At 38.1% G+C, this 26,977-nt stretch overlaps 1 protein-coding gene across 2 annotated transcripts in view; it reads right to left on the bottom strand.

Annotated features, from left to right (window-relative positions):
* AUH (AU RNA binding methylglutaconyl-CoA hydratase) overlaps window positions 1-25,617 on the bottom strand; it is a 111,935-nt gene extending 86,318 nt beyond the window's left edge. For both annotated transcript variants that reach the window (XM_074856270.1, XM_074856271.1), the window contains exons 1-3: window positions 25,344-25,617; window positions 17,720-17,787; window positions 17,535-17,622 (exon numbers count right to left, since the gene is read on the bottom strand). In XM_074856270.1, coding sequence (XP_074712371.1) covers window positions 17,535-17,622; window positions 17,720-17,787; window positions 25,344-25,557 — 370 coding nt within the window. In that variant the 5' untranslated portion in view covers window positions 25,558-25,617. The remainder of the gene's footprint in view (window positions 1-17,534; window positions 17,623-17,719; window positions 17,788-25,343) is intronic.
* Between the last annotated feature and the right edge of the window lie 1,360 nt (window positions 25,618-26,977).

The following is a 26,977-nucleotide window of genomic DNA, read 5'->3' as shown; positions in this document are numbered from 1 at the left end:
CTTAAGATTATTCCACTCCAGGTGCAGGCCTTCATATTTCTCTTTGTTAAACCTCATGTAATTCTTGTTGGCCCAATTTTCTAGCCTGTCAAGGTCTCTCTGAATGGTGGCTCCTCTTTCCCACATGCCTACCTCTCCTTCCACTTTGAAGTCATCTGTAAACTCAGTGAGGGTTCAATCATATAATTAGAATATTTATAAAGATATTGACTAGTACTACCAGACCCAGCATTGACCCTCAAGGAACCAGCTTGTGACCAGCTGACAGTCTGACTTTAAGCCATTAACACATCATTCTTTGATCCTGGCAAGCCAGCCACTTTTCACAGTCTGTATGTCCAGACTGTATCTTACAAACTTGTCCACAGGGATGCCAGGGGAGAACATGAGCAAGTGGTTTCATCACAGAAGGCAATCAGGTTGGTCAAGCACAATTTACCCTTGGTAAATCTAAGTTGGGTTTTCCCAGCCACTTTCTTGTCTTTCATGTGCCTGGAAACAACTTTCACAAAGACTTGTTCCATAATTTCCTTGGAGACCAAAGTGAGACTGACTGGTCTGTAGTTTCCCAAATTTTCCTTTTTGTAGATGGGTGTAATATTTGCCCTTTTCCAGTCACTTAGATCTTCAACAACCTTTCAAATATGATAGATGGTAGCTTGTCAGTGCACCAACTCAGACACATCCGATCAGATCCTCTTCATGTGTATGCATCCAACTGGTACAGATGGACCTTAACTCAGTGCTCCTCTACTGTCACTGGTTTGCTGTTTACTTTGTTGTCACTTCTTGGCACAGAGACTTGGGAGCTGACCTTTCCCATGCAGACCAAGGCAAAGAGAAAATGGAGTATTTATGCCTTTTCTGTGTCATTTAAACTAAGCTGCCAGTCCCACGCAGCAGCGGACCTACATCTTCCTTGAACTTCTGCTTGGTACTAACATACCTACATGAGTTTTTCTTGTTATTCTTGACAACTTTTGCCAGTTCAAGTTCCAGCTGAGCTTCTTCCATCTTAAACACATCTTTGCATACCTGAGCAGTATTTCTTTATTACTCTTTGGGAGTCTGTCCCATTTTCCAAGGGTAAGCTGAATAAACACCTCCTCCAAAAAATATATAATGGATATTTGAGAGATTAAAAGGCAGATGAAAGCTTTTCTTTTTTTTTTCTTTTTTAAGAATAAAAAGGAATATTCAAATCTAAATGTTTAAAAGCTACAGAATACACAAAATAAACTTATAATGTACTGAATACACTCCAGTGCATTCCTAAATATTTTCAATATTTTATTCCAAATTGACTCTGTCAATACTTACAACTCAGTTACTAATTCAGAACATTAAGAAATGAAACATCATTTCATCAGGAATCATGGTTTTTAGTTGTGACGTATGAGAGATCTGAAAGTTAAGGATAAAGAGAAAGGAAAAAAATATTACAGAAGTACCTACTAAACAAAGAACTGCTAGCAACTTGCTTCTGAGGATCAGCTGCTTTTATGAGTACTACTGAAAAGATCTTACAAAGCAGTAAAACTTTCTGCCTTTTCTGTTCTCTGAAAAACTTTATTAAGAAACTATTATTTAAAGAAACTTTATTTAAGAAACTACTTTAAACTTTAAATCAAACATGTGCATGTAACAGGTAGAATTTAAATTAAAAAATCGTTTCCTCAAAGATTATTCTCTACGAGAACAATGTATTGTTGGCAAAACATGGCTTTGCATTATCCTTTTTTTTGTTTTCTTACTCCTCAAGGATTCACATTAACTTTATCTATGCTGTAGAGTACCTCAAAACTTTTCAACAAGGAAGGAACCCCATGACATTTAGTCTCAGTCTCCACACAGTTTTATCCAAACTCTCGTATCTTCTCATACTTAAATTTTTCCTTTATATTTATTTTTTCATTTGAAATTAAATAGATATGATCACCACTTCTGTGTGGCAAGTATGACTTGGATCTCTACATTTTAGTACATTTCATACTAGGATTTTAAAAACAAAATTTTTTTTAAAATCACACTTTAGAAATTTAAACGAATTAGGTAGGAAACAAAAACCACAACGGTAAAGTAGTCAGCCACATACCACAAAATATTAAGCAAATGCCAAAAAATCTTCTCCTATAAAAGGGAATGGAGAACTCCAAAACCTTTATATCAGTATTCAGAACCCAATTCTTTAGATGTACAAAATTCTTAAAAAGTCAGCACACTATATAGATCCAGAATGATCTGAAATTAATGTAAGGGTAGATATGCTCATGGTCATTAGGAAGAAATTTTAATATGTAATGTATAAGGAACCAAAAGAGGAAAACCAGTGTATTACCATGGGACCCAGCCTTAAGAGTGAATTAATATACTTAAAAGCTTCTCTTAAGCCCAAAAGAGCGATAGTCACTGGCTAAAAAAACACACCTTGGCTCTACACCTATCTAACTGGGTTGTCGCTCAGTCTTTGGCACTGTTACACAAACATATTAAGGAAGTTATGATACATTTTCATAATTGCTGTTAAATAACATCCAGTCTAAGAAACTAGTTCACAACATATGGTTATCACAAGGTTTTCAGAGCAGCAGACTTCATAATTCACCTTTCATAAGAGTAACCACCTACTTTCTCTAGTAATCATTTGCCTTACTGAGAGCAACCATGAATCCTGTTGCACACCAGTACAGACACAAATTTTTGCATACACCACCTGAACTGAGCACAAACAAAAATCCATTTACATGTAACTTTGATAAAAAGCAAGGTGTATTCTAAATTTCAAAACAAAATGAGAAGGATGCTGGCTGCAGTCATTTTAGTCAAGGGGAAACAGTTTGGCATGAATGTATGTTCCCTACATAAGGAAGTAATTTAAATGAATAAAATTGTTTAATTTTTATGCAGGACTTCATATTCCTGAAGTTCTCTAGATGTGGGTATATGATTTTTAAGTCAAAACTGACAGTGATGTTCTTCCAGATCAGATTCGCTGTTATAATTTATTAGCATGACTTGGATATCTGCACTTTTTGCTCATATCCCCTCTGTATCACAGGAAAGTTCTTCAGAATCATAAAACAGTGAAGGACAAAACAAAATATCTGCAATTCCTGTATATCTGAGCCTTTGGCAGGATGCCAGTCCTGAGCACACCCTCTGGTAAAATGGCAGTCTTGTAGCCACTCCTGTATGTTATATCTTGCAATAATTTACACCCAGATCAGCATATTTAAAGCACTAGCTGCTAAATCCGTGGTGGCAGCAGTGGTGGCAGCAGTAAAAGTCACTTAGTAAGTGGCTAGGAACCATAAATACAGACCTCTAGAGCAATCAAATCATGACAAACCTGGTTGTCCCAATCTTCAAATAATTCCTCATACAACAGCCCAGCTACTTAAACACAGCAAGACCATGAGTTTACACCTGACATCATGGTAATGATATCAGCATTTAACAAAAAGCAATATATATTACAGTTATCATTTAATATAGAGCTTTTTTTTTTTTTCTAACAACAGAAAAAAGCAAAGCTACTTCCTACACCACTTGCATTTCTATGTTATTTCCACAATAAGCATTACAGAAGTACTTCTTCAATCCAGTCATTCTGGTAGTCTGAATGCCCAACTTCCTCAAATCACTTTTCATTTTCAAATTCAACCTTCACTAAGAGAACTTCTACATCATGCCTGTAACATGATGTGCACTTACTTTCGGGTAATGAAACATAACTGAATTCTTATACAAAATAACAATTCAAATGAGACAACCATAAAAGCTACATTTTTTACTCTACTATTTAGCTCCAAACTAATGGTGGACTCATTAATTGTGATTTCTATTTATTCTACACCTTCCACAAGAAAATCCTCTGAAGAGATCAGCACCACATTTCTTGGTTTTTAAACAAAGAACTAGAAGTAATTTACTCAAGAGGATAAGCATGTATTGATGTTTTAACACCACAATTACTGAAAAAAATAGCATTCATGTAGCACTGCACCTCATTTGTATCAATTGCAATAGCTTTGCAGTGAGTCTGCTAATATCTAATCCCTATAATTAGAAGTGTCACAGTTTTCTATCTTCTGATTAATAAGCAGGGATTCCTAAAACTTGCCAGTGGCAAGATTCTTCATCTTTCTTATTTAATCTTAAATGAATAGTGATACTCAATCCAAACATTCTTAGTAAAGAGTACTAACCCTTTCAATTCAAAGAAACATGAACACATCTGAAATTTTGAGCAACCTGCTGTTTGTTCCACTTTGGTTTCTAGTAAATTAAGTAATCAGAGGGAAAAAAAAAAAAAAAGACATCTTTCATTGCACTGTTACAGATGACTGACTCAAATCTTTTGCATATACCATATATCTGACCACTGCACATGTGTTTTTTTTAATGTTAAAAGGAAGTGATACTGCCGGTTTATCTATTTTGATTAGTAATAATTACAAAAATAGTTAACTAACAGCACACCCAGCTTTATGACCTGTAAATAGAAAAGGAGGAAGTGTGTTACGTGGTAAAAAAAGAGAAAGTCAGAATCTCTTCTAAAGAAGTCCTGAAGTCAGTATTCAGGCATAGATCCTATTACAGGAGGAGTTCTTCCTGAGAAAAACCACAATTTGAACTGTTATATCACCTGAATGCAGATGAATGCATGGGTGAAAGCCTTTTTCTTCTTCTTCATTACCCTTCATCCCATCCCTTGATTTGAAAGGCATCACCCAGTATCTCCTTAGCTTCCTTTATTTTTTTCCCCCAATGATCAGTATTAGTCATACCGGTATAGTAGCTGAAAACTTCTAGCCGATCAAGATTCAATTACAGTGGATTCTGTGCACCTATGCAGGAAATGATACTTCCAGTGGAACATTTAAAGAAGAAGGTAATACAAGTAGTATATGAAAATAAACACACCTTGTAAGCAGTATCTGTAACAATAATCATGACTTGTTGCCTCCCAATTACAAGATGATCATTCTCTCCATACAGCAGATGACAAACAAACTTGAGGAAAGATTTGAATTAATGGCCTTAGAAAGATTAGATGAGGTAACTACTGAGTTTGACTGGGAACCTTTTCGAGCTATAGCAGGTGAGAACAAGGACTTTTGTGGGAAAACTCAAACAGGAGAAGAAAAGCCTTCAAAGTTAAAGATATGGAGCTCAGCTTTGGCCACTTTAAGTCTACTAAGAAAGCTTAAATCTTGATCTCAAAAAAAAAAAAAAAAAAAAAAAGCATTAAAATGGCTGGCATTCCTGCACAAACATCTCTGGTGCGTATTAATCTGGGCCAGCACACAAGGCCAAAGTCCTGCCATTCCACACAGTACTGTGTGAAAGTAAGGACTTGAAAGCATTCGAGCCATTAACAGGAACATCTCTTAATTATGCTTTGTTCATACAAAAGTCAAGACAGGAAAAGAGCAGCTGCAGTTCTGTTTCTCATAAGCACCAAGACAAGCAGCTCACAAGCCATACTTCCCCTTATTCCTAGTCCCCCAAAGGCTTCAAATGGACTCAGAAAAATAATTGAAAATGCTTGCAAATAGCAAAATTTCCCATCCATTGAACATTTTTTCAGCACCAACGTTGCAAACTCGATTCTATTTCCTAAGGACTTGGTACTTTTAAATACTTCAAAGGTATTTGATCTCTTCTATTTTTAAAAGACCATCTAATAGACTTGTCAGTGAATTACTTCAGAGAAAGAAAGTAAAGGAAGGGAGATCCAACACTGGAATATTACCTGCTATCTGAAGGGGCTTAACAAATTACACAGATTTGGTGGTATTTGAGTCCAGCTCAATCACTTAAAAAACATGTCTATCCACATGCAGTCAGTAAGTTCCAGCTGGTGACAGGAACTCCACAAATAAATGTTAAAATATCAACAATAGACTATTTTAGACCTAAATATTTTATATCCTGCAAAACCTTGCTGTTTCACTATTAACACAAACTACTGACATTAAGTTGTCAGTAAGTGAGGGGCATTGTAGAGAACTATGTAACTGCACCTTTTTATCACTAAATAGCTTTTTGGGGACTGTATTTTGTCTAAATCAGGAAGGATTTGACTAAGAGTCACACCATTTCTTTTATTTATTTTTTAAATTTCTTTTGGTGTAAGACAACAAAAGAGTTGCCTGCTCAGTACAAACAGACGCACATGTGTATTTCTATTTATTAAAACATACGTATGGGATCAGTACTTAAACAGGGAAAAAGTAAAAATTTTACATGGAGAAAATGATCTAAAGAGAGATTTCAGAATTTCTTCATTTTCACATTACCTATATTACTTTCACAAAGACAAACATTTTGCAACATACAAAACAAAATATCCACTGACCCCATATACAAAAACTAAACTACATACTAGATTCATACCATTTGCACTATGGTCAGGTCTCCACTTTTTCCTACATCACTGCATCAACATATTATAACTGTGACTATATAAGCAACTCTACACTACATTTATGCAGATTCAGTTGTTTTGTTCCTCTCTAGCTTTCCAGAGCTGCATGTTCAATCTAAATGCTGCAAAAAAATATCTTTTACTGCAGTAAACCTACAACAAAGGCACCCTTTAAAGGAAACCAGTGTAAGCAGCAGGCAAAGACAAGAGAAGAGAAAGCAAAAAAATTTAATTATTGGAAGTTGTTCTTCACATTTGGGGCAATTAGCACACATATACATAGTTGCATTGCATGGTATTCTACACCATTTATTGAAGGAAGCAGAAACTAACTGTTGTAAGTTGTCTTAAAATGAAAATGCCGTAGATTCAGATATGTCTAAATACCTCTGACCATTTTATTCTTTTCAAAAGCAAGTGGAAAATAATTCTTTACTATGCAATAACTATTTTTGCCATGTGTTACGCACATGTATTCTATTTCCAGCACACATTACCACCAAGCACATGAGATCAGATTATTTTTGCCAGCAGGTTTTCTCAGCTAAGGACATAAGCGGAAAAGCAGGCTCCGTTCCCTCAGCAATAAAGAAACCAGGTGCCACTGGCACTTAGTACACCAGTGTATAGGGTTAGTTAGCTCATATAGTGCACTGTGACAACCTACCTCAGAGAACTGTGAAGAAAACCAGCAGCCCTTCTTCACAAATCGAGATGTCAAATATCCACACATATTTCAAATGAAGGCGACTACTCAATTTGACTTATTACTTACGGAAGAGATCTGGACCTTAGACACTGCACTGGGAAGTCAAATGTTCAGAGGTACATAACAGAATTTGAAAAGAATGAAGTTCCTCATCTAAGCACAAACACATTTACCAGTGGTGACCAGGTAGCAGAGGCCTAGCCAAAAGTTATCTTTATCAATTTAGTATTAACAAGGCTAATCAATAATCTCTATCTTTCTGTTAAAGTGATTTTTACCTGGCTTCAGCAACTTTAAAACCACACAGTTTTTACCCATTTTAGTTTTCACAATATAAAATGTGCTGCATCCATCTGGTATTTTTTTCCATTTTAATTTAGTCTATTCTGGTAAAATCCACTCCAAAAAAAGACTTCACTATTTGAAAATTCATTATAGAATTTTAAGTAAGGCCTGTGTGCACATTTCACAATTCTAGGTACTCAAGTGAGGTGCCTTTCACTGATTCATAATCATCTTGACAAGATGTCACTTTCAATTAAATTCTGGGACACACTTGAAGATGATCCTCCACAGATCCTGCTTGTGTCAAGGCTGCACACCAAGTCACTACAAATTTCTACTCAGGAGACTTCTGTATCATTTCTGTAACCATCCAAAACATCTTGAACACTGTGACGGTTTCAAACATCTCACAAAACTGCAGTTCTCCAACTGTTCAGGTTCCTATTTAATTTGCTTATTCACAAGCTATATGGCTATATTTATTCTCATTAATGAAATGACATTCGGTCATTAGGTTATAAAAGTCTCAGCTCTAAAGATAGGCTCAAATCCTCCATTTTCCATTAAAAAAAAGCAAGCTGCGCTTCCAAAATTTTCACTCAACTTAGTATAAACTAGATGTAGGAAGGGAACTCAAAACAGTCAAGTGTATCCTTCAGACATTTGTCTACCTAGATTTTCTGTACAGCTACTGAAAAGAGAGGACACCGTGGAGAACAGCTCTGACTGCCATACACAAAATCCAAACACATAAATTTCTCATATCACCTCTATATTTTTGCTTTGTGACTACTCCTCCATAACATAATAACAAATTATTTTGTACCTGATACTTCAATTTAATAATTTTGGGCATTCAATTTGATCAATTTTTCCCATGCTTTTACAATAATTTTTTTAAGGACTTAGGGAAAATTATTCCTGTTTCCTCTTAACCTACTCCGGTTAAACTAAAGAACTAACCACATTCCACTCTCTCAGAAATATATGTTACCTAGAATTTAATACTTTTAATATTTTTAGGTGGTTTTCACATTAAAAAAATATTTCAAAGAAAATATCACATTCATTGTGTGCATTTGTTCTAATGGATTAGAAGCCTAAAACAATTAAACAGAATAATTTAAAAAATTATTTTTTATCAGCAATTAAAACTTATCACAACCTCACTACGTTCTCCAATAGCCAAAGATACACTTTAACCATGGTTTCACATTTTACAGCATACATAAACCAGCTGAATGACACCTAGTATGGCCCTTTACTTCTCAATATTAGTTCTAAAAACTATCCATCACGTAAAATAACCCCACATCTCAAATAACAGAAGTAGGTGATAGATTGTAGTTCCATGTGATTGTATTAGAGTCCAGCCTTAGGTAAGTCTTACACTAGTAAAGCACTAGGTTGATCATTCCTATCAAGTCACTGTTCACAAAAATGTTGATTCTTCTTCACAAGAATCACCACATAACTAGAGGACCAATTCAGACATATCTGGTTTTTTAGGTAAATCTTACATAATAGCATGGATCTCAAGTCCAAGATGGCTTCAATTCTAATTGAGGAAGGATAAAGAAGAATGCTTATATTATCGGGATAAATAAACCTTTTACATTTCCATTTTTGAATGAGATGTCACAAGCCACACAAGAGGAGGAATGGTCACATGTTCTGTTTCATCTGCTTGCAAAGGCAAATCTCAAAATTACATGAGTCAAGGAAAAATACTGCTAAAAAGATGGCTCTCTACCTGGCTTTCATAATTTATCTTTCACTAATGGCCTGATCTTCGTATTTGTTATTCATCAACTTTGTGCTCACAAATCACAGTGAGCTACAGTCTACATTCTTTCTACAGTCATTCAAGACCAAAAAAAGGAAGAAAAATTGCATGGAAATATCCCCAACTAGCATCCCAGCTGAATACAACCAATTACCAGAAACTTTTTTTAAAGTCTTATGCTGTGGCAATACTAGCTATGAATAAAGTTGTTTCTACTTCCACTAGAGCCTATGAAAAACTTCAATACAGGAGAAAAATACACTGTGGCTGAAAGTACTTTCAACTCAAATAATCGTCAACCAGTGGAAGAATGGAGTCTCTCTTAGAAATAATGTGTTTTCATAAATTGCTCCTGGCACTAAAGGAGCAACTAAACAAAAGTTGTCATCAGAGAGCTTAAAAACTAGAGGACAGGAACACAGTATTTCACAGACAAGTGGTTAGAGCACAAAATGTAGAGAGAGACATCTAAGCAGATGTCCTGCACAAGCCTGATGAAAAGAATCCTGCATCTCAGGTAAGGGATGGAAGAAAGAATTTAGTCTCTTCCATTGAAGTTAATCAACTTTAGCTTCTGTACAGCACTCAACACAGCACTGGTCGCTACTCACTCAACGGAGAAAAAGCTTTTATTTAGCCCATTTTTTATGCAAGTTCCTTTGAGACTTCATATAACCAGTCCATCCTCAATTTCATAGTTCCTTAAATAAAGGTCTTGCCTCAGTCTTATTTTGGAAAATGTGTAATAACTGGATGTGGTGGATTAACTTTGTCTGGCTCCCAGGTGGCCACCAAGCCACCCTCTCACTTCCCCTCCTGAGTAAGACAGGGGAGCAAATGCAATTAAAAGCTCACGGGTCAAGATAAGGACAGGGAGATCACTCACTAGTTATCATCATGGGCAAAACATACTTGACTTTGGAAAGATAAATTTAATTTATTGTCAATTAAAAATACAGTTGGATAGTGAGAAACAAAACTAAAACATCTTCCCCTACCCTTCCTTCTTTCCTGGCTCAACTTCACTACTAACTCTTCTACCTCTTTTCGCACTGCTGAGCAGCACAAGGAGGATGGGGGTTGCAGTAAGACCATAAGACTCCATCTCTGCCATTCCTTCCTGCTCACACTTCTCCCCTGCTCCAGCATAAGGTCCCTCCCACAGGATACAGTCCTTCACAAACTGCTCTAACACAGGTCCTTCCCACGGACTGCAGTTCTTCAAGAACTGATTCAGCATGGATCATTTCCATGGGATACAGTCCTTCAGAAAGAGACTACTCCTGTGTGGGTCCCTCATGGGCTGCACTTGCCAGGAAATCTGCTCCTGCATAGGCTGCTTGCCACAGGCCACAGCTCTTGCCAGGAACCTGCTCCTGAGAGGGCTCTTCATGCCTGCAGCTTCTTTCAGGGCACGTCCACGTGTTCCACCATGGGGTTCTCCTCCACAGGCTGCAGTGTGGATATCTGCTCCAGAGTGGTCCTCCATGACCTGCAAGGGGACAACCTGCTTCACCAGGGTCTTCTTGGACTGCAAGGGAATATCTGCTCTGGCACTTGGAGCATATCCTCCCCCTCCTTCTTACTGACCTTGGTGTCTGCAGGGCTTTTTCTCTCATTTTTTCTCTCTCATCTCTCTCACAGCTGCTGCACATGGTTTTTCACCGTTTCTTAAACATGATATCACAGAGGTGTCACCAGCATTGTTGATGGGCTCAGCTTTGGGCAGCCATGGGTCCGTTTTGGAGCTGGCTGGAGCTCACTGTGTCCAATAAAGGGACAGATCCTGGCCTTTTCTCAGAGAGGCTACCCCCTGCTACCAAAACCTTGCCATGTAAACCCAATACACTGGTTTAAAAACTCTATTCCAAACTACAGAATAACCTTAAGAAAGCTGAATATATGAAAAAAACCTTTCCTATAATTTTCTCAAGTCAGGCATTGTAATCATCAATCAGAAGGCAGACAAGTGATTTCTAGCTGAAAGTTTCATAGCTGATTAGAGCTGAAATAAGACTGCACTGTTGTTGACAGTCCCACACAACTTCCCACCCCATTCCTACCCCCTGCCTCCTTAACAGAAATGGATCAATCTTTTGGAGATAAAAGAAAAAAAAATGTGGTTATGTTCTCATATTCTTATTGAAAAACTTCCTGGAAACCTCCCATTTGTATTTTTTCTGCAGCTAAAAGGTGTATGCATATTTATCTATTTATGCATCATAAATTAAGCATGCAGCTATTTACTGTACCACCATGTGCTGCATTAACTACAAGCAATTTTTATTTGCTAATTTCCCAGTACTTTGTTCTACAATTAGCCACAAGGTTAAGGTATACATGAGCAGAATAACATGCATCAAATAACATGCTGAACTCATCTGAGCTACATTGCAATACTAGAATCATGTAGGTGATCAATTAGGAACACAGCAGCTCTGCCGTATTTAACGCCAGGAATGAACTTTAGTTTAAGGTGAACTTTTCTAGCTCACAAAAAAACACAGTCATTCCAGTTTCTTCTGAAATTCAGTATGCCTCCTCAAGGTAGAAGGTATTTGGAGTATTTGGAGTTATCTGACTGAGGTACTTCCAAAAAAAAAAAAAAGACGGAGTTTTTCTTATTGTGATTTTTTTCTGTATAGATTATGAGATCAAACCACAAACCTAACTGCACTCTTCGTTGGCTTGGTTGTTCAACATGTGCAGCTACTAATTCTTTCAGAAAAACATCAAAACATCAAAAACAAAATTAAGAAGTAAAATAACCAATGTCAGACAAAAGCAAGCTGTAGACTCCAAACTCAACAGATTACCATGCACACACTCACAACGCATAGCTGTCACACAGCTGACCAACCTGCCAGATTTCACATAACTCATGTTGCTCTAAGGGAAATGCAACTGCCATTGAGCCTAGCAGTCTACAAGCAACTAGCATCAGCCTGAATATGAACTTCATGGAAGTCTGGAATGAAAAAAAGAGGAAAGAAACTAGCTACAGTCTACATCTGAAGACATTTATTTTGGGGAATGAAACGTATGTACAGCAACAAAAATATTCAGAAGACACTGAAATATTTTCATGTGTGATCTGAATCCTCAGAAGGGAACAGTGGAGTATTACGTGAACTCTCTTCTCAGTTCCTGTGCAACAGCTGGAATCTGAGGACCAAAACATGCTCTGGGAACATATATCCTCTCTCCTTGCTTGTTTAACAGAGACTGGAGGGAAAAAGGAGACTACACCCACAGTAATACTTCCCTACTACTCTTGCTAGTTCTACAAAAATAAGAGTAGCTCAAGTATTTGAGAACTATTATGGAACTCCTCTTCTCCTCCACAAAACCTCATAAACGAAGAAGTCTTCCTTCAAGGATCTGTTCTGCCAGCCTTGTCTACCTCATAATCTCCTGCCAGAAAAACTACACCAGCTGGAAATGGCAGCTGGGAACCACACACCAATTCAGCTGTGCTGAAAACAAAATTTTGATGTAGACAAGTTATGTCAACAGGAAAAGCATTTGTGTTGGCTTTACTCACACCACAGACCCAAATGATGAACCTCTGCTGGCAGAAAAATTAATTCTGCCTTTCCAAGAGAGGGCTTTATTGGCCAAGCTGCAATGACTGTTAGGTCAAAGAGGTTTGAAGAGCTCCCAATACCCAAATTTTTCAAATTGTCTTGAAAGCTGGTTACAACAAAAAATATACTAACTATCCATAATCTGATATGTCTCAAAGATTTCTGAAATAAGGTCTCCAAAGAACAATTTTTTTTCAAATCTGTCAACTAAAAATTGCCCCACAGCTCTCTTTAGTTGTGTGCACACATACAAAGTGAATAACTCATCAATCTCACAACCTCTATTTCAATTAGTGCAGTTCACTTTGGAGAAGCAATACTGAAGAGCCCATTCATAACAATTATACTTTAAACACAGTCTCCAAAAATTCTCAAGTTAGAGGTTCTTGCCCCTGAAAGCTCTCCTTCTAACTCTCCCATGCAAAAAGAAATCCATAGGTGGTCTGTTCCTCTAGGGAATCACAGCATGTCATTCTCCTCCCACATGGTATGGCAGAATTTTTCTGCCTATCAACAGAGGGTGGATGGATGCAAGGAAACAGACCACAACTCACATGTGGACTTTTAGGAAAGAAACAATCTCTGATTGGTTTGGGACAGAGTTAAACAACTGTCCTGGTTGGCCAGGCAGCAGAGGAAGGAAAATAAACCAGTAATTACTCTGAGCTGTGGAACAGTAGCTCAGGGTTTAATTTATTAGTATGAGCTGTAAACTGAACCAGTGAACTATGAGCCAATAAGTTACGGCCTGAGACAAACACATGAGGAATACATTTTTTCAAAACACATAGAATTGCCTTCTTGACAGGACACGAAAAGAGAGAAGTCTGAGGGAACATTACAGTCCTAAGGGAAACAGTAGTACAAGGAACAGCAGGTGGAAAGGGGGAAGGAAAAGAATATAAAAGGAGTCTGTTTCTTTAATTACAGTAAGCATCGACAAATCAAACTGTTTAAAAAGAAATTAATATTACCTGATCTCAAATTTGTAATTGCAAAATTACAAATTTTATAATTGTAATTGGAAATATATAATGTAACCCCTATTTCACATCATCAAACACACAGACAAAAGTCGGAGAGAGAGGGGGGGAAAAAAGGAAAGGAGAAGACCTGGACTCACGCAGCAGGCTTCAGTTTGCCAAAACAACATTTCCAAATGCAAAATTCTGTAATAAATATAAGTTCTATAAATATTATTTTGCCTTTTATTCAAAGCTCTAGGAAACTGAGCAACAAAAGCTTTAAGGTGGAATATTAGATTGTTCAATTCTTTGGACCACAAACATTATTGAACACTATCTGAAAACCAAAAAGGTAGCTCTTGGGCAATGTATTTTATTTGTACCTTCTTTCAGACATCACACAGTTAAGATCAGAAGAGGCTGTAAAATTGTCTCCAGAATATACTGCCACTCCAAAATAAGGTTCTGTAACAAGTTGCAGACAGCCCTTCTGCCCTTCCTTACAGTACCCTATCTCCCAACAGTACTATACATGCACTTCCAGAAATTTTCTGAAGATGAAAAATCCTGAAAAACTGCTCACAAAACTACCTGAGCAATATCACTAATATATATACGTTAAAATTACTTTAATAATGAAAAATTAAGCTACTTAAACTGCCTATGTAAATGTCATTCAGCCCTTTGTGTGAACACAGCACAGCTCTTAATTACTTGATCACAGAGTTTTTACCCATGGGACACCTGCCTTATCCCATGCACAGACAATTCCTTCCTTGAGGATGGAACACTGCCAAGAAATAAAAAGATTCCTGAAAAGACTCACTTGCCTTGGTTGCAGAACTGGGCAGGCACACAGGGTAGGCTTACACAGGCCTGGACTGGTCATACATGTTCACTCCAGAAAGTTCAATATTTTCTTTACTTGGTTTTAGACAAAGAAAGAAAGAGGCCAAGAAGTGACTCGGAGCCAGAGCACTTCTGATGGAAGCACAAGAAGGCCTCATAATGCATCCTTAATTCCAGTCATTCTCTTCTTTGACTTCTAGGTGTTCCTTTTGATCAGCACTAGAGCATTAATGAGGAACTTTCTGCAACCATGGATAGAGCATAAGAAAGAAGATACAAAGAAAACAGTAGTAGAAGATTCAAAGTGAATCTTTACGCAGAAATGAAAGGATACAATTGCTGGCATACTTCTATGTTCTTTTATAAAATTTCTTTTTTATTTTTTTACTCCCATTTCACCATGTGAAAATTCCATAATTTGGAATCATACTCAAATCCACAACAGTCACCAACAGAGTTTAAATTTTTTAACCATCCGCACTGTCATGTTGTGAAAACCAGTTGGATGTCATGTTTTGTGGACTAGCCCTTAGAAGGAAACAAGACACTTGGCTTGTGGCTTTCACAGATTTATGTTGATAGCTGAGGAATGGCAAGATTTAAGGATCTTGGATTTCATTCCACACATAAAAGGGAATTACATTCTAGGACAAAGTTTCTCAATCTGTGGTCTGTAAAACATCAGATGGTGGTCCAAAAAATCATAACAAATGTATTTTTAAAAACATACATTCCCACACATGCAAGCAAGAAAACATAATTGAGGAAATACACAAAAATAAAGCAAACATTCAAAGTTTAGCCTAATAGAATTGCACTATAATGCATAAAAAATGTGACATTTCACAAGATGAGCCTTGCATTTTTTAAGGAAATCAAGTGTTCTTGAAACACATTGTTCTTTAACTGTTAAGTTTCTTCTGTTCTACTGAACTTCCTGGCTAAGTCCCCTCCAGAAAATGCCGTTACATCCAGTATGTTCCTCCCTTCATCCTACTTCCCTAAGCCATTACCTGTTTTCTCCATGTCCCATTATACTTCCTCTAGTTTCATTCTCTTTACAGACACCCCCTAAAGTCATCTACAAAAGCAACCCATGCAGCCACTGAGCTCTTTCTGCCCATCTTCAACTGACAAACTCGGCGTCAAGTCTTCTGGTTCACCCTGAATTTCAGTTACCACTGTTGGAACATCCTTTATTTCACTGGTTCAAATACAGGAGTTTCCTTTCTTAGGACCCTCCTTTTACCCGTCGCTTTTTTTTTTTAAATTATGGACACCTGGTCCACACCCTATCTCTACCTCTTGGTTTAAGACGCGGATATAGCTAACCAGTCACAGTCTTTCACGCTCCCCTTTTCAGGGCTAATCTCTCTTCCTGATGTTCACACATAAACATCCCCACATCTTGTATACAGTCAGCTGTACATACTTTATGCTGCCTTTTTTTTACCCAAACAGGCAACAATACCTATGTTAAATCTTAATACCAAAACAGCCCTGCAAAGTCAGCCAACAAAGCATACTGGAGAAGTACTTGGAGCTCATAAATACAGTATTAATAGCATACCTAAGATCCTCTCCCTCAAAATCAGTATTTCTGCTCTCATATTTCTTATATAACAGTACCATAAAATTCATGAATGTTAAATAAAAAAAAATAATTTTTTTTTTAAAAAAAGAGTTGATAACAAATCTCAACTAATGGCCACCTTTTTATACAATGTATGTAGCACCCAACTTGAAACCCCATTTGCATTTGTTGCTCTGATGCTGCATTCTTCACCAGTTTAAAAACCACAGCTTTTAAACCTTTTTTCCCTGAAGATTGAATAGTGACTGATCTTTAAAACTTGTTTTAAAACAAGATATAACATTTAAATTAAATATGTTAATACATGCATATTTAACCTATTTATATGTATTACTAAATGATAAATTTATTACTCTTTTTTTCAAGACAATTCTTTTCACAAGTCTTCTAAGTGACAAACGGTGTGTGGATGAAAACAGACTTTAAAAGCACCAAAAATAATTTTAAACTCAACTAAAAGTACTTACATGTGCTACATATATAAAAACTGGAAAAACTATTTTGCATTTAAAACTGAATTAATTATGTTATGTATGGCTAGCAAGCTTAATGACTGCATAAATTATCAGAAAAGAAAGATTTTAGAAGTGATCTCCTCCTCTTTCCTGACAGTTCTATTTGTATATTAAAAAGAAGAAACTTCTGTTTTCAGTTTCAAACAGATTTAAATTAAATTTGAACAAAGTAAGAACTGGATGGACCATCTGAAAATAAGACGATTATTCACTTGATAGCCACAAGGCACAGTTGTTTCAATTGATTTTGATGTGTTGACAAAATCTGTTTCCTAGTGTTTGACAGTTGAGAGCTTCTATTTTCCTGAGCACTTTGGCAAGACACATGTACTGCTTTATACGTGGGGTCGTGTGTGCTTTTTGTTTTGGTTTGGTTTTTTAATTTGAGAATACATTAAGCCTGCAGCAACAGTCATGTTCATAATTAATTTTATGTACATTTCTTTAATTAAAATTTATTTTTAATGTGTTTAAAATATTGTTTTGATACCGCTTTCTACACAGCCTCTTTATATGGCCTCTAGCATATTTGGTCTTCATTCTGGAGTACATTCAAGACTTTCTAGGAGCTCAATTAAATAATTTTCCACCACAATGAATAATCTATTACATATTTTGAAATACTTTATGACACAGAAAGTACAAAACCAATATTCGATTCTTGTTAGTAATTGAAGAAAATCATGAAAAAATGTTTTGTTCGCTACTGAGATGAATATATACAGAAGACATGTTTCCTTGGAATCCGGGCTTTTTTTGTGCAATATGAGATACAGATTTCCAGCTTCTCAGGAAAATTAAGTTTGCATACCAGCACAGAATATTCCTGGGACTTCACTCCGGAATATAACAGTTCGTACTTTCTTATCAGATTTCAAAGCATCCACAGCTTTTGACATCTACAGAGAAAAGGAGGAAGGGGAATAACCAAACACTTTTTAAAGTCCTTAATTCCAATACTTTACCTTTATACTAAAAACTATTATTTTCACTTACCATTTTTAGAAGATTTTTATTAAGTGCATTCTTGGCATGAGATCTGTTTAATCCAAGCACCACAATTCCTGGAGGGGAATAAAAATTGTATCATTGTTACAATGTAGTAAAATACATATTATCTACATAAATTATTATTTTGAAATTATAGAAAAAGTATCACTGAGTACTGCAAAAAAAATGCTAGTGTAATCACTTAACTACTGAGTTTTTGAAACAAAATAAATTGAGTTACATTTTCCAATGTTAAACATTCCATGTTCAACAGAAATAACATTTTTTTTAAGAAAAAAATATAGCCTTAACACCTTCACATGGAAATAGTGCTTACAAAAGTTGCATGTATAATTACACAACTGCATGCACAAATTTCATGTTTGTGTGTGAAGTGCTGACATGCAATCAGGAAAAATAATATTTAATTGTAAAACATGTTTCCATATTTAGACAGCCTGCCTTCAGAGACTTCTTAAAGCCAGAAGTGCTACCATAGCTAAGACTAGCAACTCCGATACAGGTAAAAGGAAGTTACAAACACAGAAAGAAAGCTACCCACAGGAAACCTGAACGTTTGTTTAAAAAGAAAAAATCATATAAAAATTATCCCCGAAGACACAAAAACTGCACTCAATGCTTGGTACACAGCTCCAATCATACATTCACAGCTCCCTTAGAACAGTTAGAGATAGGTTGTCTCACTGACTGATTGTATGTGCATTTGTTTGAACATTGTAGCAGAAGCACGAATTGTTTCTCCTTATTCGACCCCCCTCAGCTTAACAGGCATGATTATCAAACAGGAAAATTCTGAACAATTTATCTTGGAAATGTCTAAATTTACCAAGCCTATAATCTTTTAGACAATTACTTCCTAAACACACCACAATTCCCTAAATTCTAAACATCAGCACACAGTCCTATTAAATTGATCCAGCCCTGGTAAGGCCTTATCAGTAAGGGCTTTTTTTCACTTGGAGAATGCAGGGCTAAGGGGAGAAAGACAAAGGAGTAGAAGAACAGGGATCAGGAATGAAAGACAAAAAGGGAGTTCTTGATCTCAAACAAAAACGCCCACAGTATTGCCATCAATCTACATGATGAAAAAAAGAAATTCCAGAAACTCAGTATTTGCCTGAGTATTTACTACTTCACCACTCAGCTTTGCACATATAATCTATATGTAATCTGGCTCCCGTAACCTCCACAGGGTGTCTGTCTTGTCATCTCAGCACATACTACTTCTTTTATTTCAGGGAAACCTGTCCTCCCAAAGTACTGACCCATCAGTGCTTGACCCCACGCCCTTTCCTCTTCTTTCTCCTGCATGTACATGCACGCGCATGCACACACAATGAGATTTAAGACAGCTCCTGCTCCTTCTGCAGCTACCAATTTGAAACAAAAGTGCTCCATTGACCAGCTACCACTCTCAAGATTGAAATAAAAATGTTTAAACCCAAGTAATAAGAGTACATGTGCCTCTTGCTTGCTCCCAGGGTACAATCAATTGCTATGTATACATACCTCCTAAAAGGGGAGAGGAGCCTGGCTAACCTAAATAATCTTCACTTCCTTGTTCTGTAAACCTGAATTCCCACCTGTTCATCCCCATGGTTGGAGGCATGCATCTAGGACCTCCTGCAAGGGTCCTTATTCAGCACTTACACAGGAATCTGTTTATGTTTTGCTAAGCAAAGCAGAGTAGTACTATAGCACTTTTATTCTACCATCACAACTTACTCTTCAGGAGGATTACTCCAAATTCAAATACTCCACATTCACCACACATTAAAGCAACAAAGAGACACTTGACCTGGCTTTTACTTTAAACTCTCAGGCACACTGCAAATCTGGCATTTGAATAAACTACAGAAGCTATCATCCCAAACTGTTCTTCAGTTAGGAAAATAAAGTCCTTTTCAGAAGCATGCTATTTTCCAATGACAATGACACTTTTTAAATACACTTGTATTTTATTTCTCCCCATCAAACCGCAACAATTGTTGCTCCATCACCAATATTAGTGTATTCAGAACGAATTTCCAATTAACATTGAAGCACATTTAATATTTTTTCCTATGAAGGGATGATCCTTGAAGACAAATCATACAAGTTGACTCTTCTTAGCAGTGTCATATCAAGTCACAAATCTACCACTTCTGCCTCGCTCTCCAGAAAAATAAAGAGATAAATAGAGATGACACCCACACAGCTGTTCTATTTCTTAAATAGGAGAAAAAGAAAAAAAAAAAAAAAAAAAAGATAAAAAAGAAGAAGCAAGAACTGCAACAGGAAAAACATAAAAGGTTTACAAGAGAAAACTATATATTGCAGTGATGTATACAAAAAGGCATTCTTTGAATTCTGGTTTGAGTCAGTTTTGTTCTAATACGTCATTACTATAGTACCTGGGCATCCTTAAAACAAATTCTTAGGTTTTTTTAATACTGCAGTAAGATTTGGGAAGTTTTCCAAATGTATTATTGATCAGTGACCAAACCAGAGACAGATTAAGTACCTGCTCAAAGTCACAAAACAGAAATTAAAGAATAGACTTCTTGAGGTCCAGCTGAGAGTTTAAGCCTTCTCCCAGCCCACCCCAAGAATCTCCTGGCTAAAAATGTTTAAGGCAAGTCTTCTCTGTTTGGCTCATTCAACAAGATTTAAACTCCTGGCCCCATGGGTATATCCATTTTAGATGGGATAAATTTCCCTGACAAGGGCAAAAAGGAATAATCAGGCTCCATATAACACTGCAGAGCCCCACCAACCCAATTATAAAGAAAGAAGACGTTAAGAAAAAGGCAAAATGTTGAGACAATACTGCCATACAGGTAATCATTCTGATAAATATTGTTATTCATACAGAAAACCTGATTATTTTTATGTTTAATTTAACCATCGTTCATTCTTCCTAAAGCACCCACATATAGGTGTGCTTTCCAAAATCTTTTTTTTTTAATTATTTGGAAAAATCTATCTGTTAAAGAAAAAAAATAACTTAAAAAGTCATCATCACATTCATCAGCAAATATCAGTAGAAATAATAATAATAATAAAATTCCAGTATCTGTATGGTGTCAAAGAAATGGGAGATATACTAAAAGGCAATAAGCATTCATTTCATAGTTTTTCCTGGGAGTCATCTCCTTGTTATTTCAGAACACTCTTCAGCAAATAACATGCATCTATTAAAAATTACATCCACATATTAAAAACTAACTTTCACCCTATTAGCTAAGCTCTCCAAGGGACAAGGGTGACTCCCAATGCTGTCTAATATAAGCATATCCCTGCTTGCCTAGTCAACCATCCAATGAAAAGTGTATGCAAACGTACAATATGTTCCCTGCTTATAAGTTACCTTTGTCAAAGCAGAAAGCTGCCTGTGATATAATTCTTGACGTTTAAGGGACTATATGAAAGTCATATACAATAAAACCAAAAAATGTCTTTCATTAAGATAAATATACATACATATATGAAAGATAGCTTCAAAATACCTGTAAATTCCCAGAAACATCCTCATTTCAGTGTACACTAAATTCGAGATTTGCATTTATTGAAAGGTTCTTGTATTTTAAGAGTGATAGCAAAAATATATGATGCTATCATTAGTTAAAACTGCTGAGAGAGAAGATCATATTTCCTTCTACAGTGTACAAAACAGGGTGGACCAATTTAAGCAAAGTGATTAGATCATGGTATAACTACAGTTTATATCAGCCCACAGGAAATCTTACTTTAAATAACGATTTTTATCTGTTTTATCTTGTACTTTTTAGTTTTAGAAAAATACTCATCCTCAATGGCAGAAGCACATGTAAGCAGCTATTTACAAATAAGTCTTGTCTTTACACTCATATTAGTAATTTTGTCCGAGTTAGAAATATTCACTACATCTGCATAAAAAGTACTTATGGAAATACATTTATGTGTATTAAGTATACACACTCACACAAATTATCTATCCAGATGTACTATTTCATAACTAAATAGAAAAAAAGTATCTGAATTATGCACTTAAAAATACAAGGAGGATTAGAGAGCTATTTTTAGGCTTGTCTCACTTAACTACTCAGATAAAGTTGGCTTAGATGTCTTATTATTCTAGAGTAGTTTTTTAAGCAAAACAAGAATCTATGGTGAGTGTATCATGCACAGTTCTAGTGGTTTCCATTGATCGCCTTATCAAGAAGTATTTAAGTGAAAAATCACACAGATGAGTCCTAAGCAGGATTTTTAAAAAACACCAAAACACTTTTCAAAATTCCATATCTGCACCTTCTTTACCTCTAAAGTCGAGATCTAGTAGATCTCATCTGCTCAGCCCTGCTTTATTTAAAAAGAGCAAAAGAAGGGAAAGTTTTTCCAACTTATCAACTTCAACTGAGACCATATTTGTTCTACTCATTCCATATATGTTAAATTTCTAACCAATGAGGACAAAAAGCTGTCTTACATACTCTAACTGAACTAAAACCAGGTGGAAAATATAAACACAAAGAGTCATTCTAGTGTAAAATCTAAATTTTACAAATATTTAGATCGCATTCCAGTGACACTGCAACACTTGAGTCAAGACTACAGAGATATTTCTCCTAATTCCGTCTATAACTTAAAGAGCTAAGGTCATTAAAATCTGTTATGGGATCACTAATGCAATGTGGCTGAAAATTCTGAAATGTCAATAGTTGTAATATATTTCAGCCCTAGTGATAATCAAACAGAATCTGAAATAAAGTAAAAGATACGTATTTAATTAAGAAATACTAATGCACTGACATTCACCTATACTCATAGAAAAGTAGTACTAAAATTTTCACAAGTTGCAACATGTTCGGAATTCACACGCATTTTACAATCACAGTTTTCAAAAATCTCACATCTTCTGTATTCTAGTTCAGTTCAAATTTGGAAGCTCCAAACCTTGAGTTAAAATTTCAGTAACCAGCCCTTTCAAATATACTCATTTCAGTCTATGTTTAACAACGTCCCAAAACCTGTGGTATACGAATCATGTAAAAGTGTTATGAGGCAGGACAGTTTGCTACTTTGCCTGCAGGGAAAGATTTTTCTAGAGCTACAAGGTATGTGCCTCCACGTGACGCAGTTACTGTCAGTCTTCACGCCTCCCCTGCATCCTCAGCTGTAAAAGCCCCTAGACAACAGATCCTTCTCCAAGTAGCACGGAAAGACTAGGCATGGACAAGAACATAACCACAGCACAAATGAGTATGTGAGTGCCATAAAAGGTAGCCAGAGGGACAGCGTCTGTCCCTGTGTAGTCATGAAGTATGTAATAGAAGAATGTGATGAGGCAGGAGCACCAGAGTCTCACTTGGGAAAGTCTAGAACATGAACTGGTGTAAAAAAGAATGGTAGGGTAGAGAAGAGCAAGAAAGACCAGAGGGACTTATATGGAGTCAGTGTCCTAATGCAGCGGTGGTATTACATGTTGTAAGCAGGTAAAAATGAATTTGACATACAAGGCGAGGAGGAAGGTGTGCACTAGGAGCACAGGGAGGAAACACAGACACATTTCTTTCACAGAAACATGGTCTGCTCTTTGTGCTGCTGAAGGAGGCATATCAAGCTTATGTCTCCTTCTGGCTTACTTCTAGACCCTTGTTCTTATCCTTTATTAACAAACAGTATTTGTTTCTATGTCCTTCTGAAGGGCAAAGCCAAAGAAAATCCCTTCGCCTGAAAAGAATTCATTAATTAAAAATACATTGATTGAATCCTTCCTTATGATAGCCACAGTTGATTTAACATTCCAAATGCCATCTCCATGTTTTCGGGCTTTTTTAATGCCACATTTAACAAAGACGTATATTCTGAGAAGAAAAATCAACTTCAAAAATATTTTTTTCAACAGAAAAAAACCAAAAACAGATGGGCTATTGACATGCAAAACTTTAGCTATCTCTGCACCTTTTCTTCAAAAACCTCCTTCAATTCTCTGCACAATCAAACTTATAGTATGTGCATCAAAAGCACTCAGCAATGAACAATAGATACACAGCACGAAACACCTTCGTAACATTACAAAAGCAATGATTCCTAGCTGATTCAACAGCTGAAACACAGTACCCTAATTCTATAGCTTGTTGTATAATAGCAGAAACAAAAATCATGATCTTGGGTAGTATTCAAGTATTTTCTACCACTTATCGGAAAAGCACAGAACAAACAAAACCACTCTGCCAAACTCTTCTTTGCTCCTGACTTGCCTCTTCCTCAATTTAAAATAACCTTAAAAAATTAAAATAAATGTTTAAAACTAATTCCAAGTTCCACAGCTGGTTGAGAAAACAGCACTAAAGAAGTACATCTTAAAGGAACTGGAAAGAGTTGGGAACAAAACAATCACTAAGACATAAGTGGATTTCAGGATCAGATTACATCATCAGCTTTACTGTCCCTTAACAGTGACAGAAAAAACTGACCTCAGGTGAAAGCAGAACCTTAGTTTTCCTTTGAAAAAGAATCATCTTCTAAGTCTTAGGCTGAAATTTGAAGTTTTAAAGTTACGTCTCCATATATGTATACAAATCTACATATAGGCATACTCAACTCACAGGCATTTGCCTGAATTTGGAGCATCTGAAGTAACTGAGTTAACATGCTGAAAGATGGAAACTGAACTGTGCATCTCAACATATGGTTATTCCAAGATATGCTATCCACATAAAGAGATTCATGTGCTGCAGATGAAGAGAGGTCCACACTATGGCCCTCTTCATAAAAATAAGTACAGCATCATTGGTCTAAAAATAAGTCCTCAAGAACAAAGCTTGCACTTACTGTATCTCAACTATTCCTAGCCCTGCTGCACCCAAATGGGAAGGAAGTGACAAACACCAAAGGAAGTGAAACACCTCCAAAGGAAAAACACCTCCAAAACCTGGTGAGCACCAAACCACAAGAGGAAGTACAAAGTTTCCATGTTGTGATGCACTGGCTCCAGATCACTCTGGAGCACAGATTTTCTTTCTCTGCTTAACGAGGTGGGTTAAAAAAAAAAGACTCTGGGTAGAGCTGAGCAGAACAGGTCAGCAAGAGTTGACAGCACTAAAAGCAAGGAGTAGGGTGAGATGGTTAGTAGGAAAGCATGAGATGAGCGAGAGTGCTGAAGTCACGCTTCCCAGAACAGAAAACATTGATACAACTTCTGGATCCTTGTCTGTCCCTGCACACAGGCACGTTAACAGGTGTGGGAAGCAGCACGATCATAGCAATTTCCGGCCAAACTTCATTTTCTCCCATTAAAGCGGCCACCGGATGCCAACTCAGAAAGGTGTAGCTTGCACATACTGTACGTACAGGGCGGTGGTCTGAAGAGAAGAGCCAAGAGAGCTCAACCTAAGCCAGCTCAGCTACTGCCCGGTTCCCAGCGCCGTACGACTGGGCCACCGGCCGAGGCGCCGAGGAGGAGGAGGAGCCGCCGCTCTCTTCCCGCCCCTCGCTGCCGGGTAGCTCCCCCCGGGACCTCCCCCGCCCTGCCCCGCCGTGGCGGCCGCCCCACAGTGCCGCGGCGGCACGCAGGGGTCACCCTGGCCCGGGCGCTGCCGGAGCAGCGCGGCCGGGCCGCCCCGCCGCTGCTGCTTCCCCTCGTTACCTTTGTGCTCGTCATCCAGGTACCGGACCCGCAGCTCCTCCTCTTCCTTCGCCTCGGAACCGTAGCTCCTCCCGGCCGAGGGGAGAGCGGCGGCGGCGCCTCCCCGCACCGGCGGCCGGTGGCTGGGCCGGCCGAGGGAGGAGGTGGCGGCGGCTGCGACTGCCAGCCTGACTCGGCCCTGCAGGAGGCCCAGGCCGCCCAGCGCCGCCGCCATGCTGCTGCCTGCGCCGCCAGCGCCGCCTCAGCCTCTCGCGACCGCCGGTCCCGGCCCCGCCGCCCACGTGACCGGCTGCGGCACGCACGGGGCGCCGCTGGCCCCCTCCCCCCCCCCGCCGCCGCCGAGGCGCGAGGAACCTGCGAGCGGCCCGCGCGCCCAGCGGCCGCCCGGAGCCCGCGCCGTGGCCGGCCGCAGGCTGGGCCGCGGGAGCCGGCGGGGAAGGGGCGGCACGAGGCGGGCCGGCCCCAGCGCTGGCTGCGGCCGGTGATGAGAAAAGGCTCGTTAGCCAGAAGAGAGCTGGAATTTTTCACACACAGCTTGAAATACAGCGGTGCGTGCAAAGGTTTCTTGTTGGTACAAGCTGCTGTTTAGCTCTATTGAGAATTCTTGGTGGAAGTCACACAGCACTTTTATTTGTGGTGAACGCATCTAGGTCCCATCTTAAAGGCAACATGCTCAGACTTTGTTGCATTGTGTGAGGTGGTACCAGAAGAAATGCACATGAACTCCTCTGCTCTTGCGTCTTTTCCAGTATCACAACCGTGCCCAGGCCCGGTGGTGGCATAAGCACTGACATCAAGTAGCTACAGAGAGTAATGTAAACCAGGTAACACCTGGTTCTGCGCACTAGGATAAAAAGCTGCTTGCATTGCTTCCCCCCCTCTACATCCACTGTCCTCTTTTTGAGCACTCAGATTTACTGTTGCTTTGCAAAAGTAAGGATGAAACTAACACAGTTTGGTATTCCGAGCTGGGTTTAGTTGTGTAAGAATACAGCTGTGGTGTCTGCTTGCTCTCCATCCACACTGACAGGTGTACCGGCATGAAGCAAGTCAAACTGTATAAGCAGTAAGGGTTGAGGTGGGAGGTAGTTGCCATCTTTAGTTGCAAATTCACATATTACAGAACCAGTATGACCTGTTTCAAAAGGATGGTACAATTTCATCAATCCATGTGTCAATACCATAACCTTTAGTTGGGCCAGAGTATATGTATGTATACTGGATACAAGTAAAGAAGTTCACTTGATTCCTTACCACAGGACTTGGGAAAGGATGCTATAGCTGCAGTTAATCCAGTAACAGTAATGAGGCTCCTAAAACTGTGAAGTTTATCTGCTTCAAAGAATTAGGCCTTGAGAATTGAAAACATGCCTTTGAGCCACCACTATCGTTTTCAAAACTCAGTGTTACTTAATCAGAGGGATAGAGCTGTACTGCTTCTGAACAAAGGCTCAGGTGGAGCCATTTTGGTTGTCATTTGGGAGAACTAGCTACTGCATTCCTCTCCCTGCAGTTGCTCAGCAGCTCTTCCACTGCCTTCCTTCTGGAGAAATTAAAGTCTAAAAATAATGCCCTGTTTGTTCATGAAGAGCACCATGAAGGGCAAATGGGGAGGGAAGGAACAGGCAGACTAT

The sequence above is a fragment of the Strix uralensis genome, chromosome Z (genome assembly GCF_047716275.1).
Source record: "Strix uralensis isolate ZFMK-TIS-50842 chromosome Z, bStrUra1, whole genome shotgun sequence".
Taxonomy (NCBI): domain Eukaryota; kingdom Metazoa; phylum Chordata; class Aves; order Strigiformes; family Strigidae; genus Strix; species Strix uralensis.
This window is presented reverse-complemented; position numbering and strand designations above follow the sequence as displayed.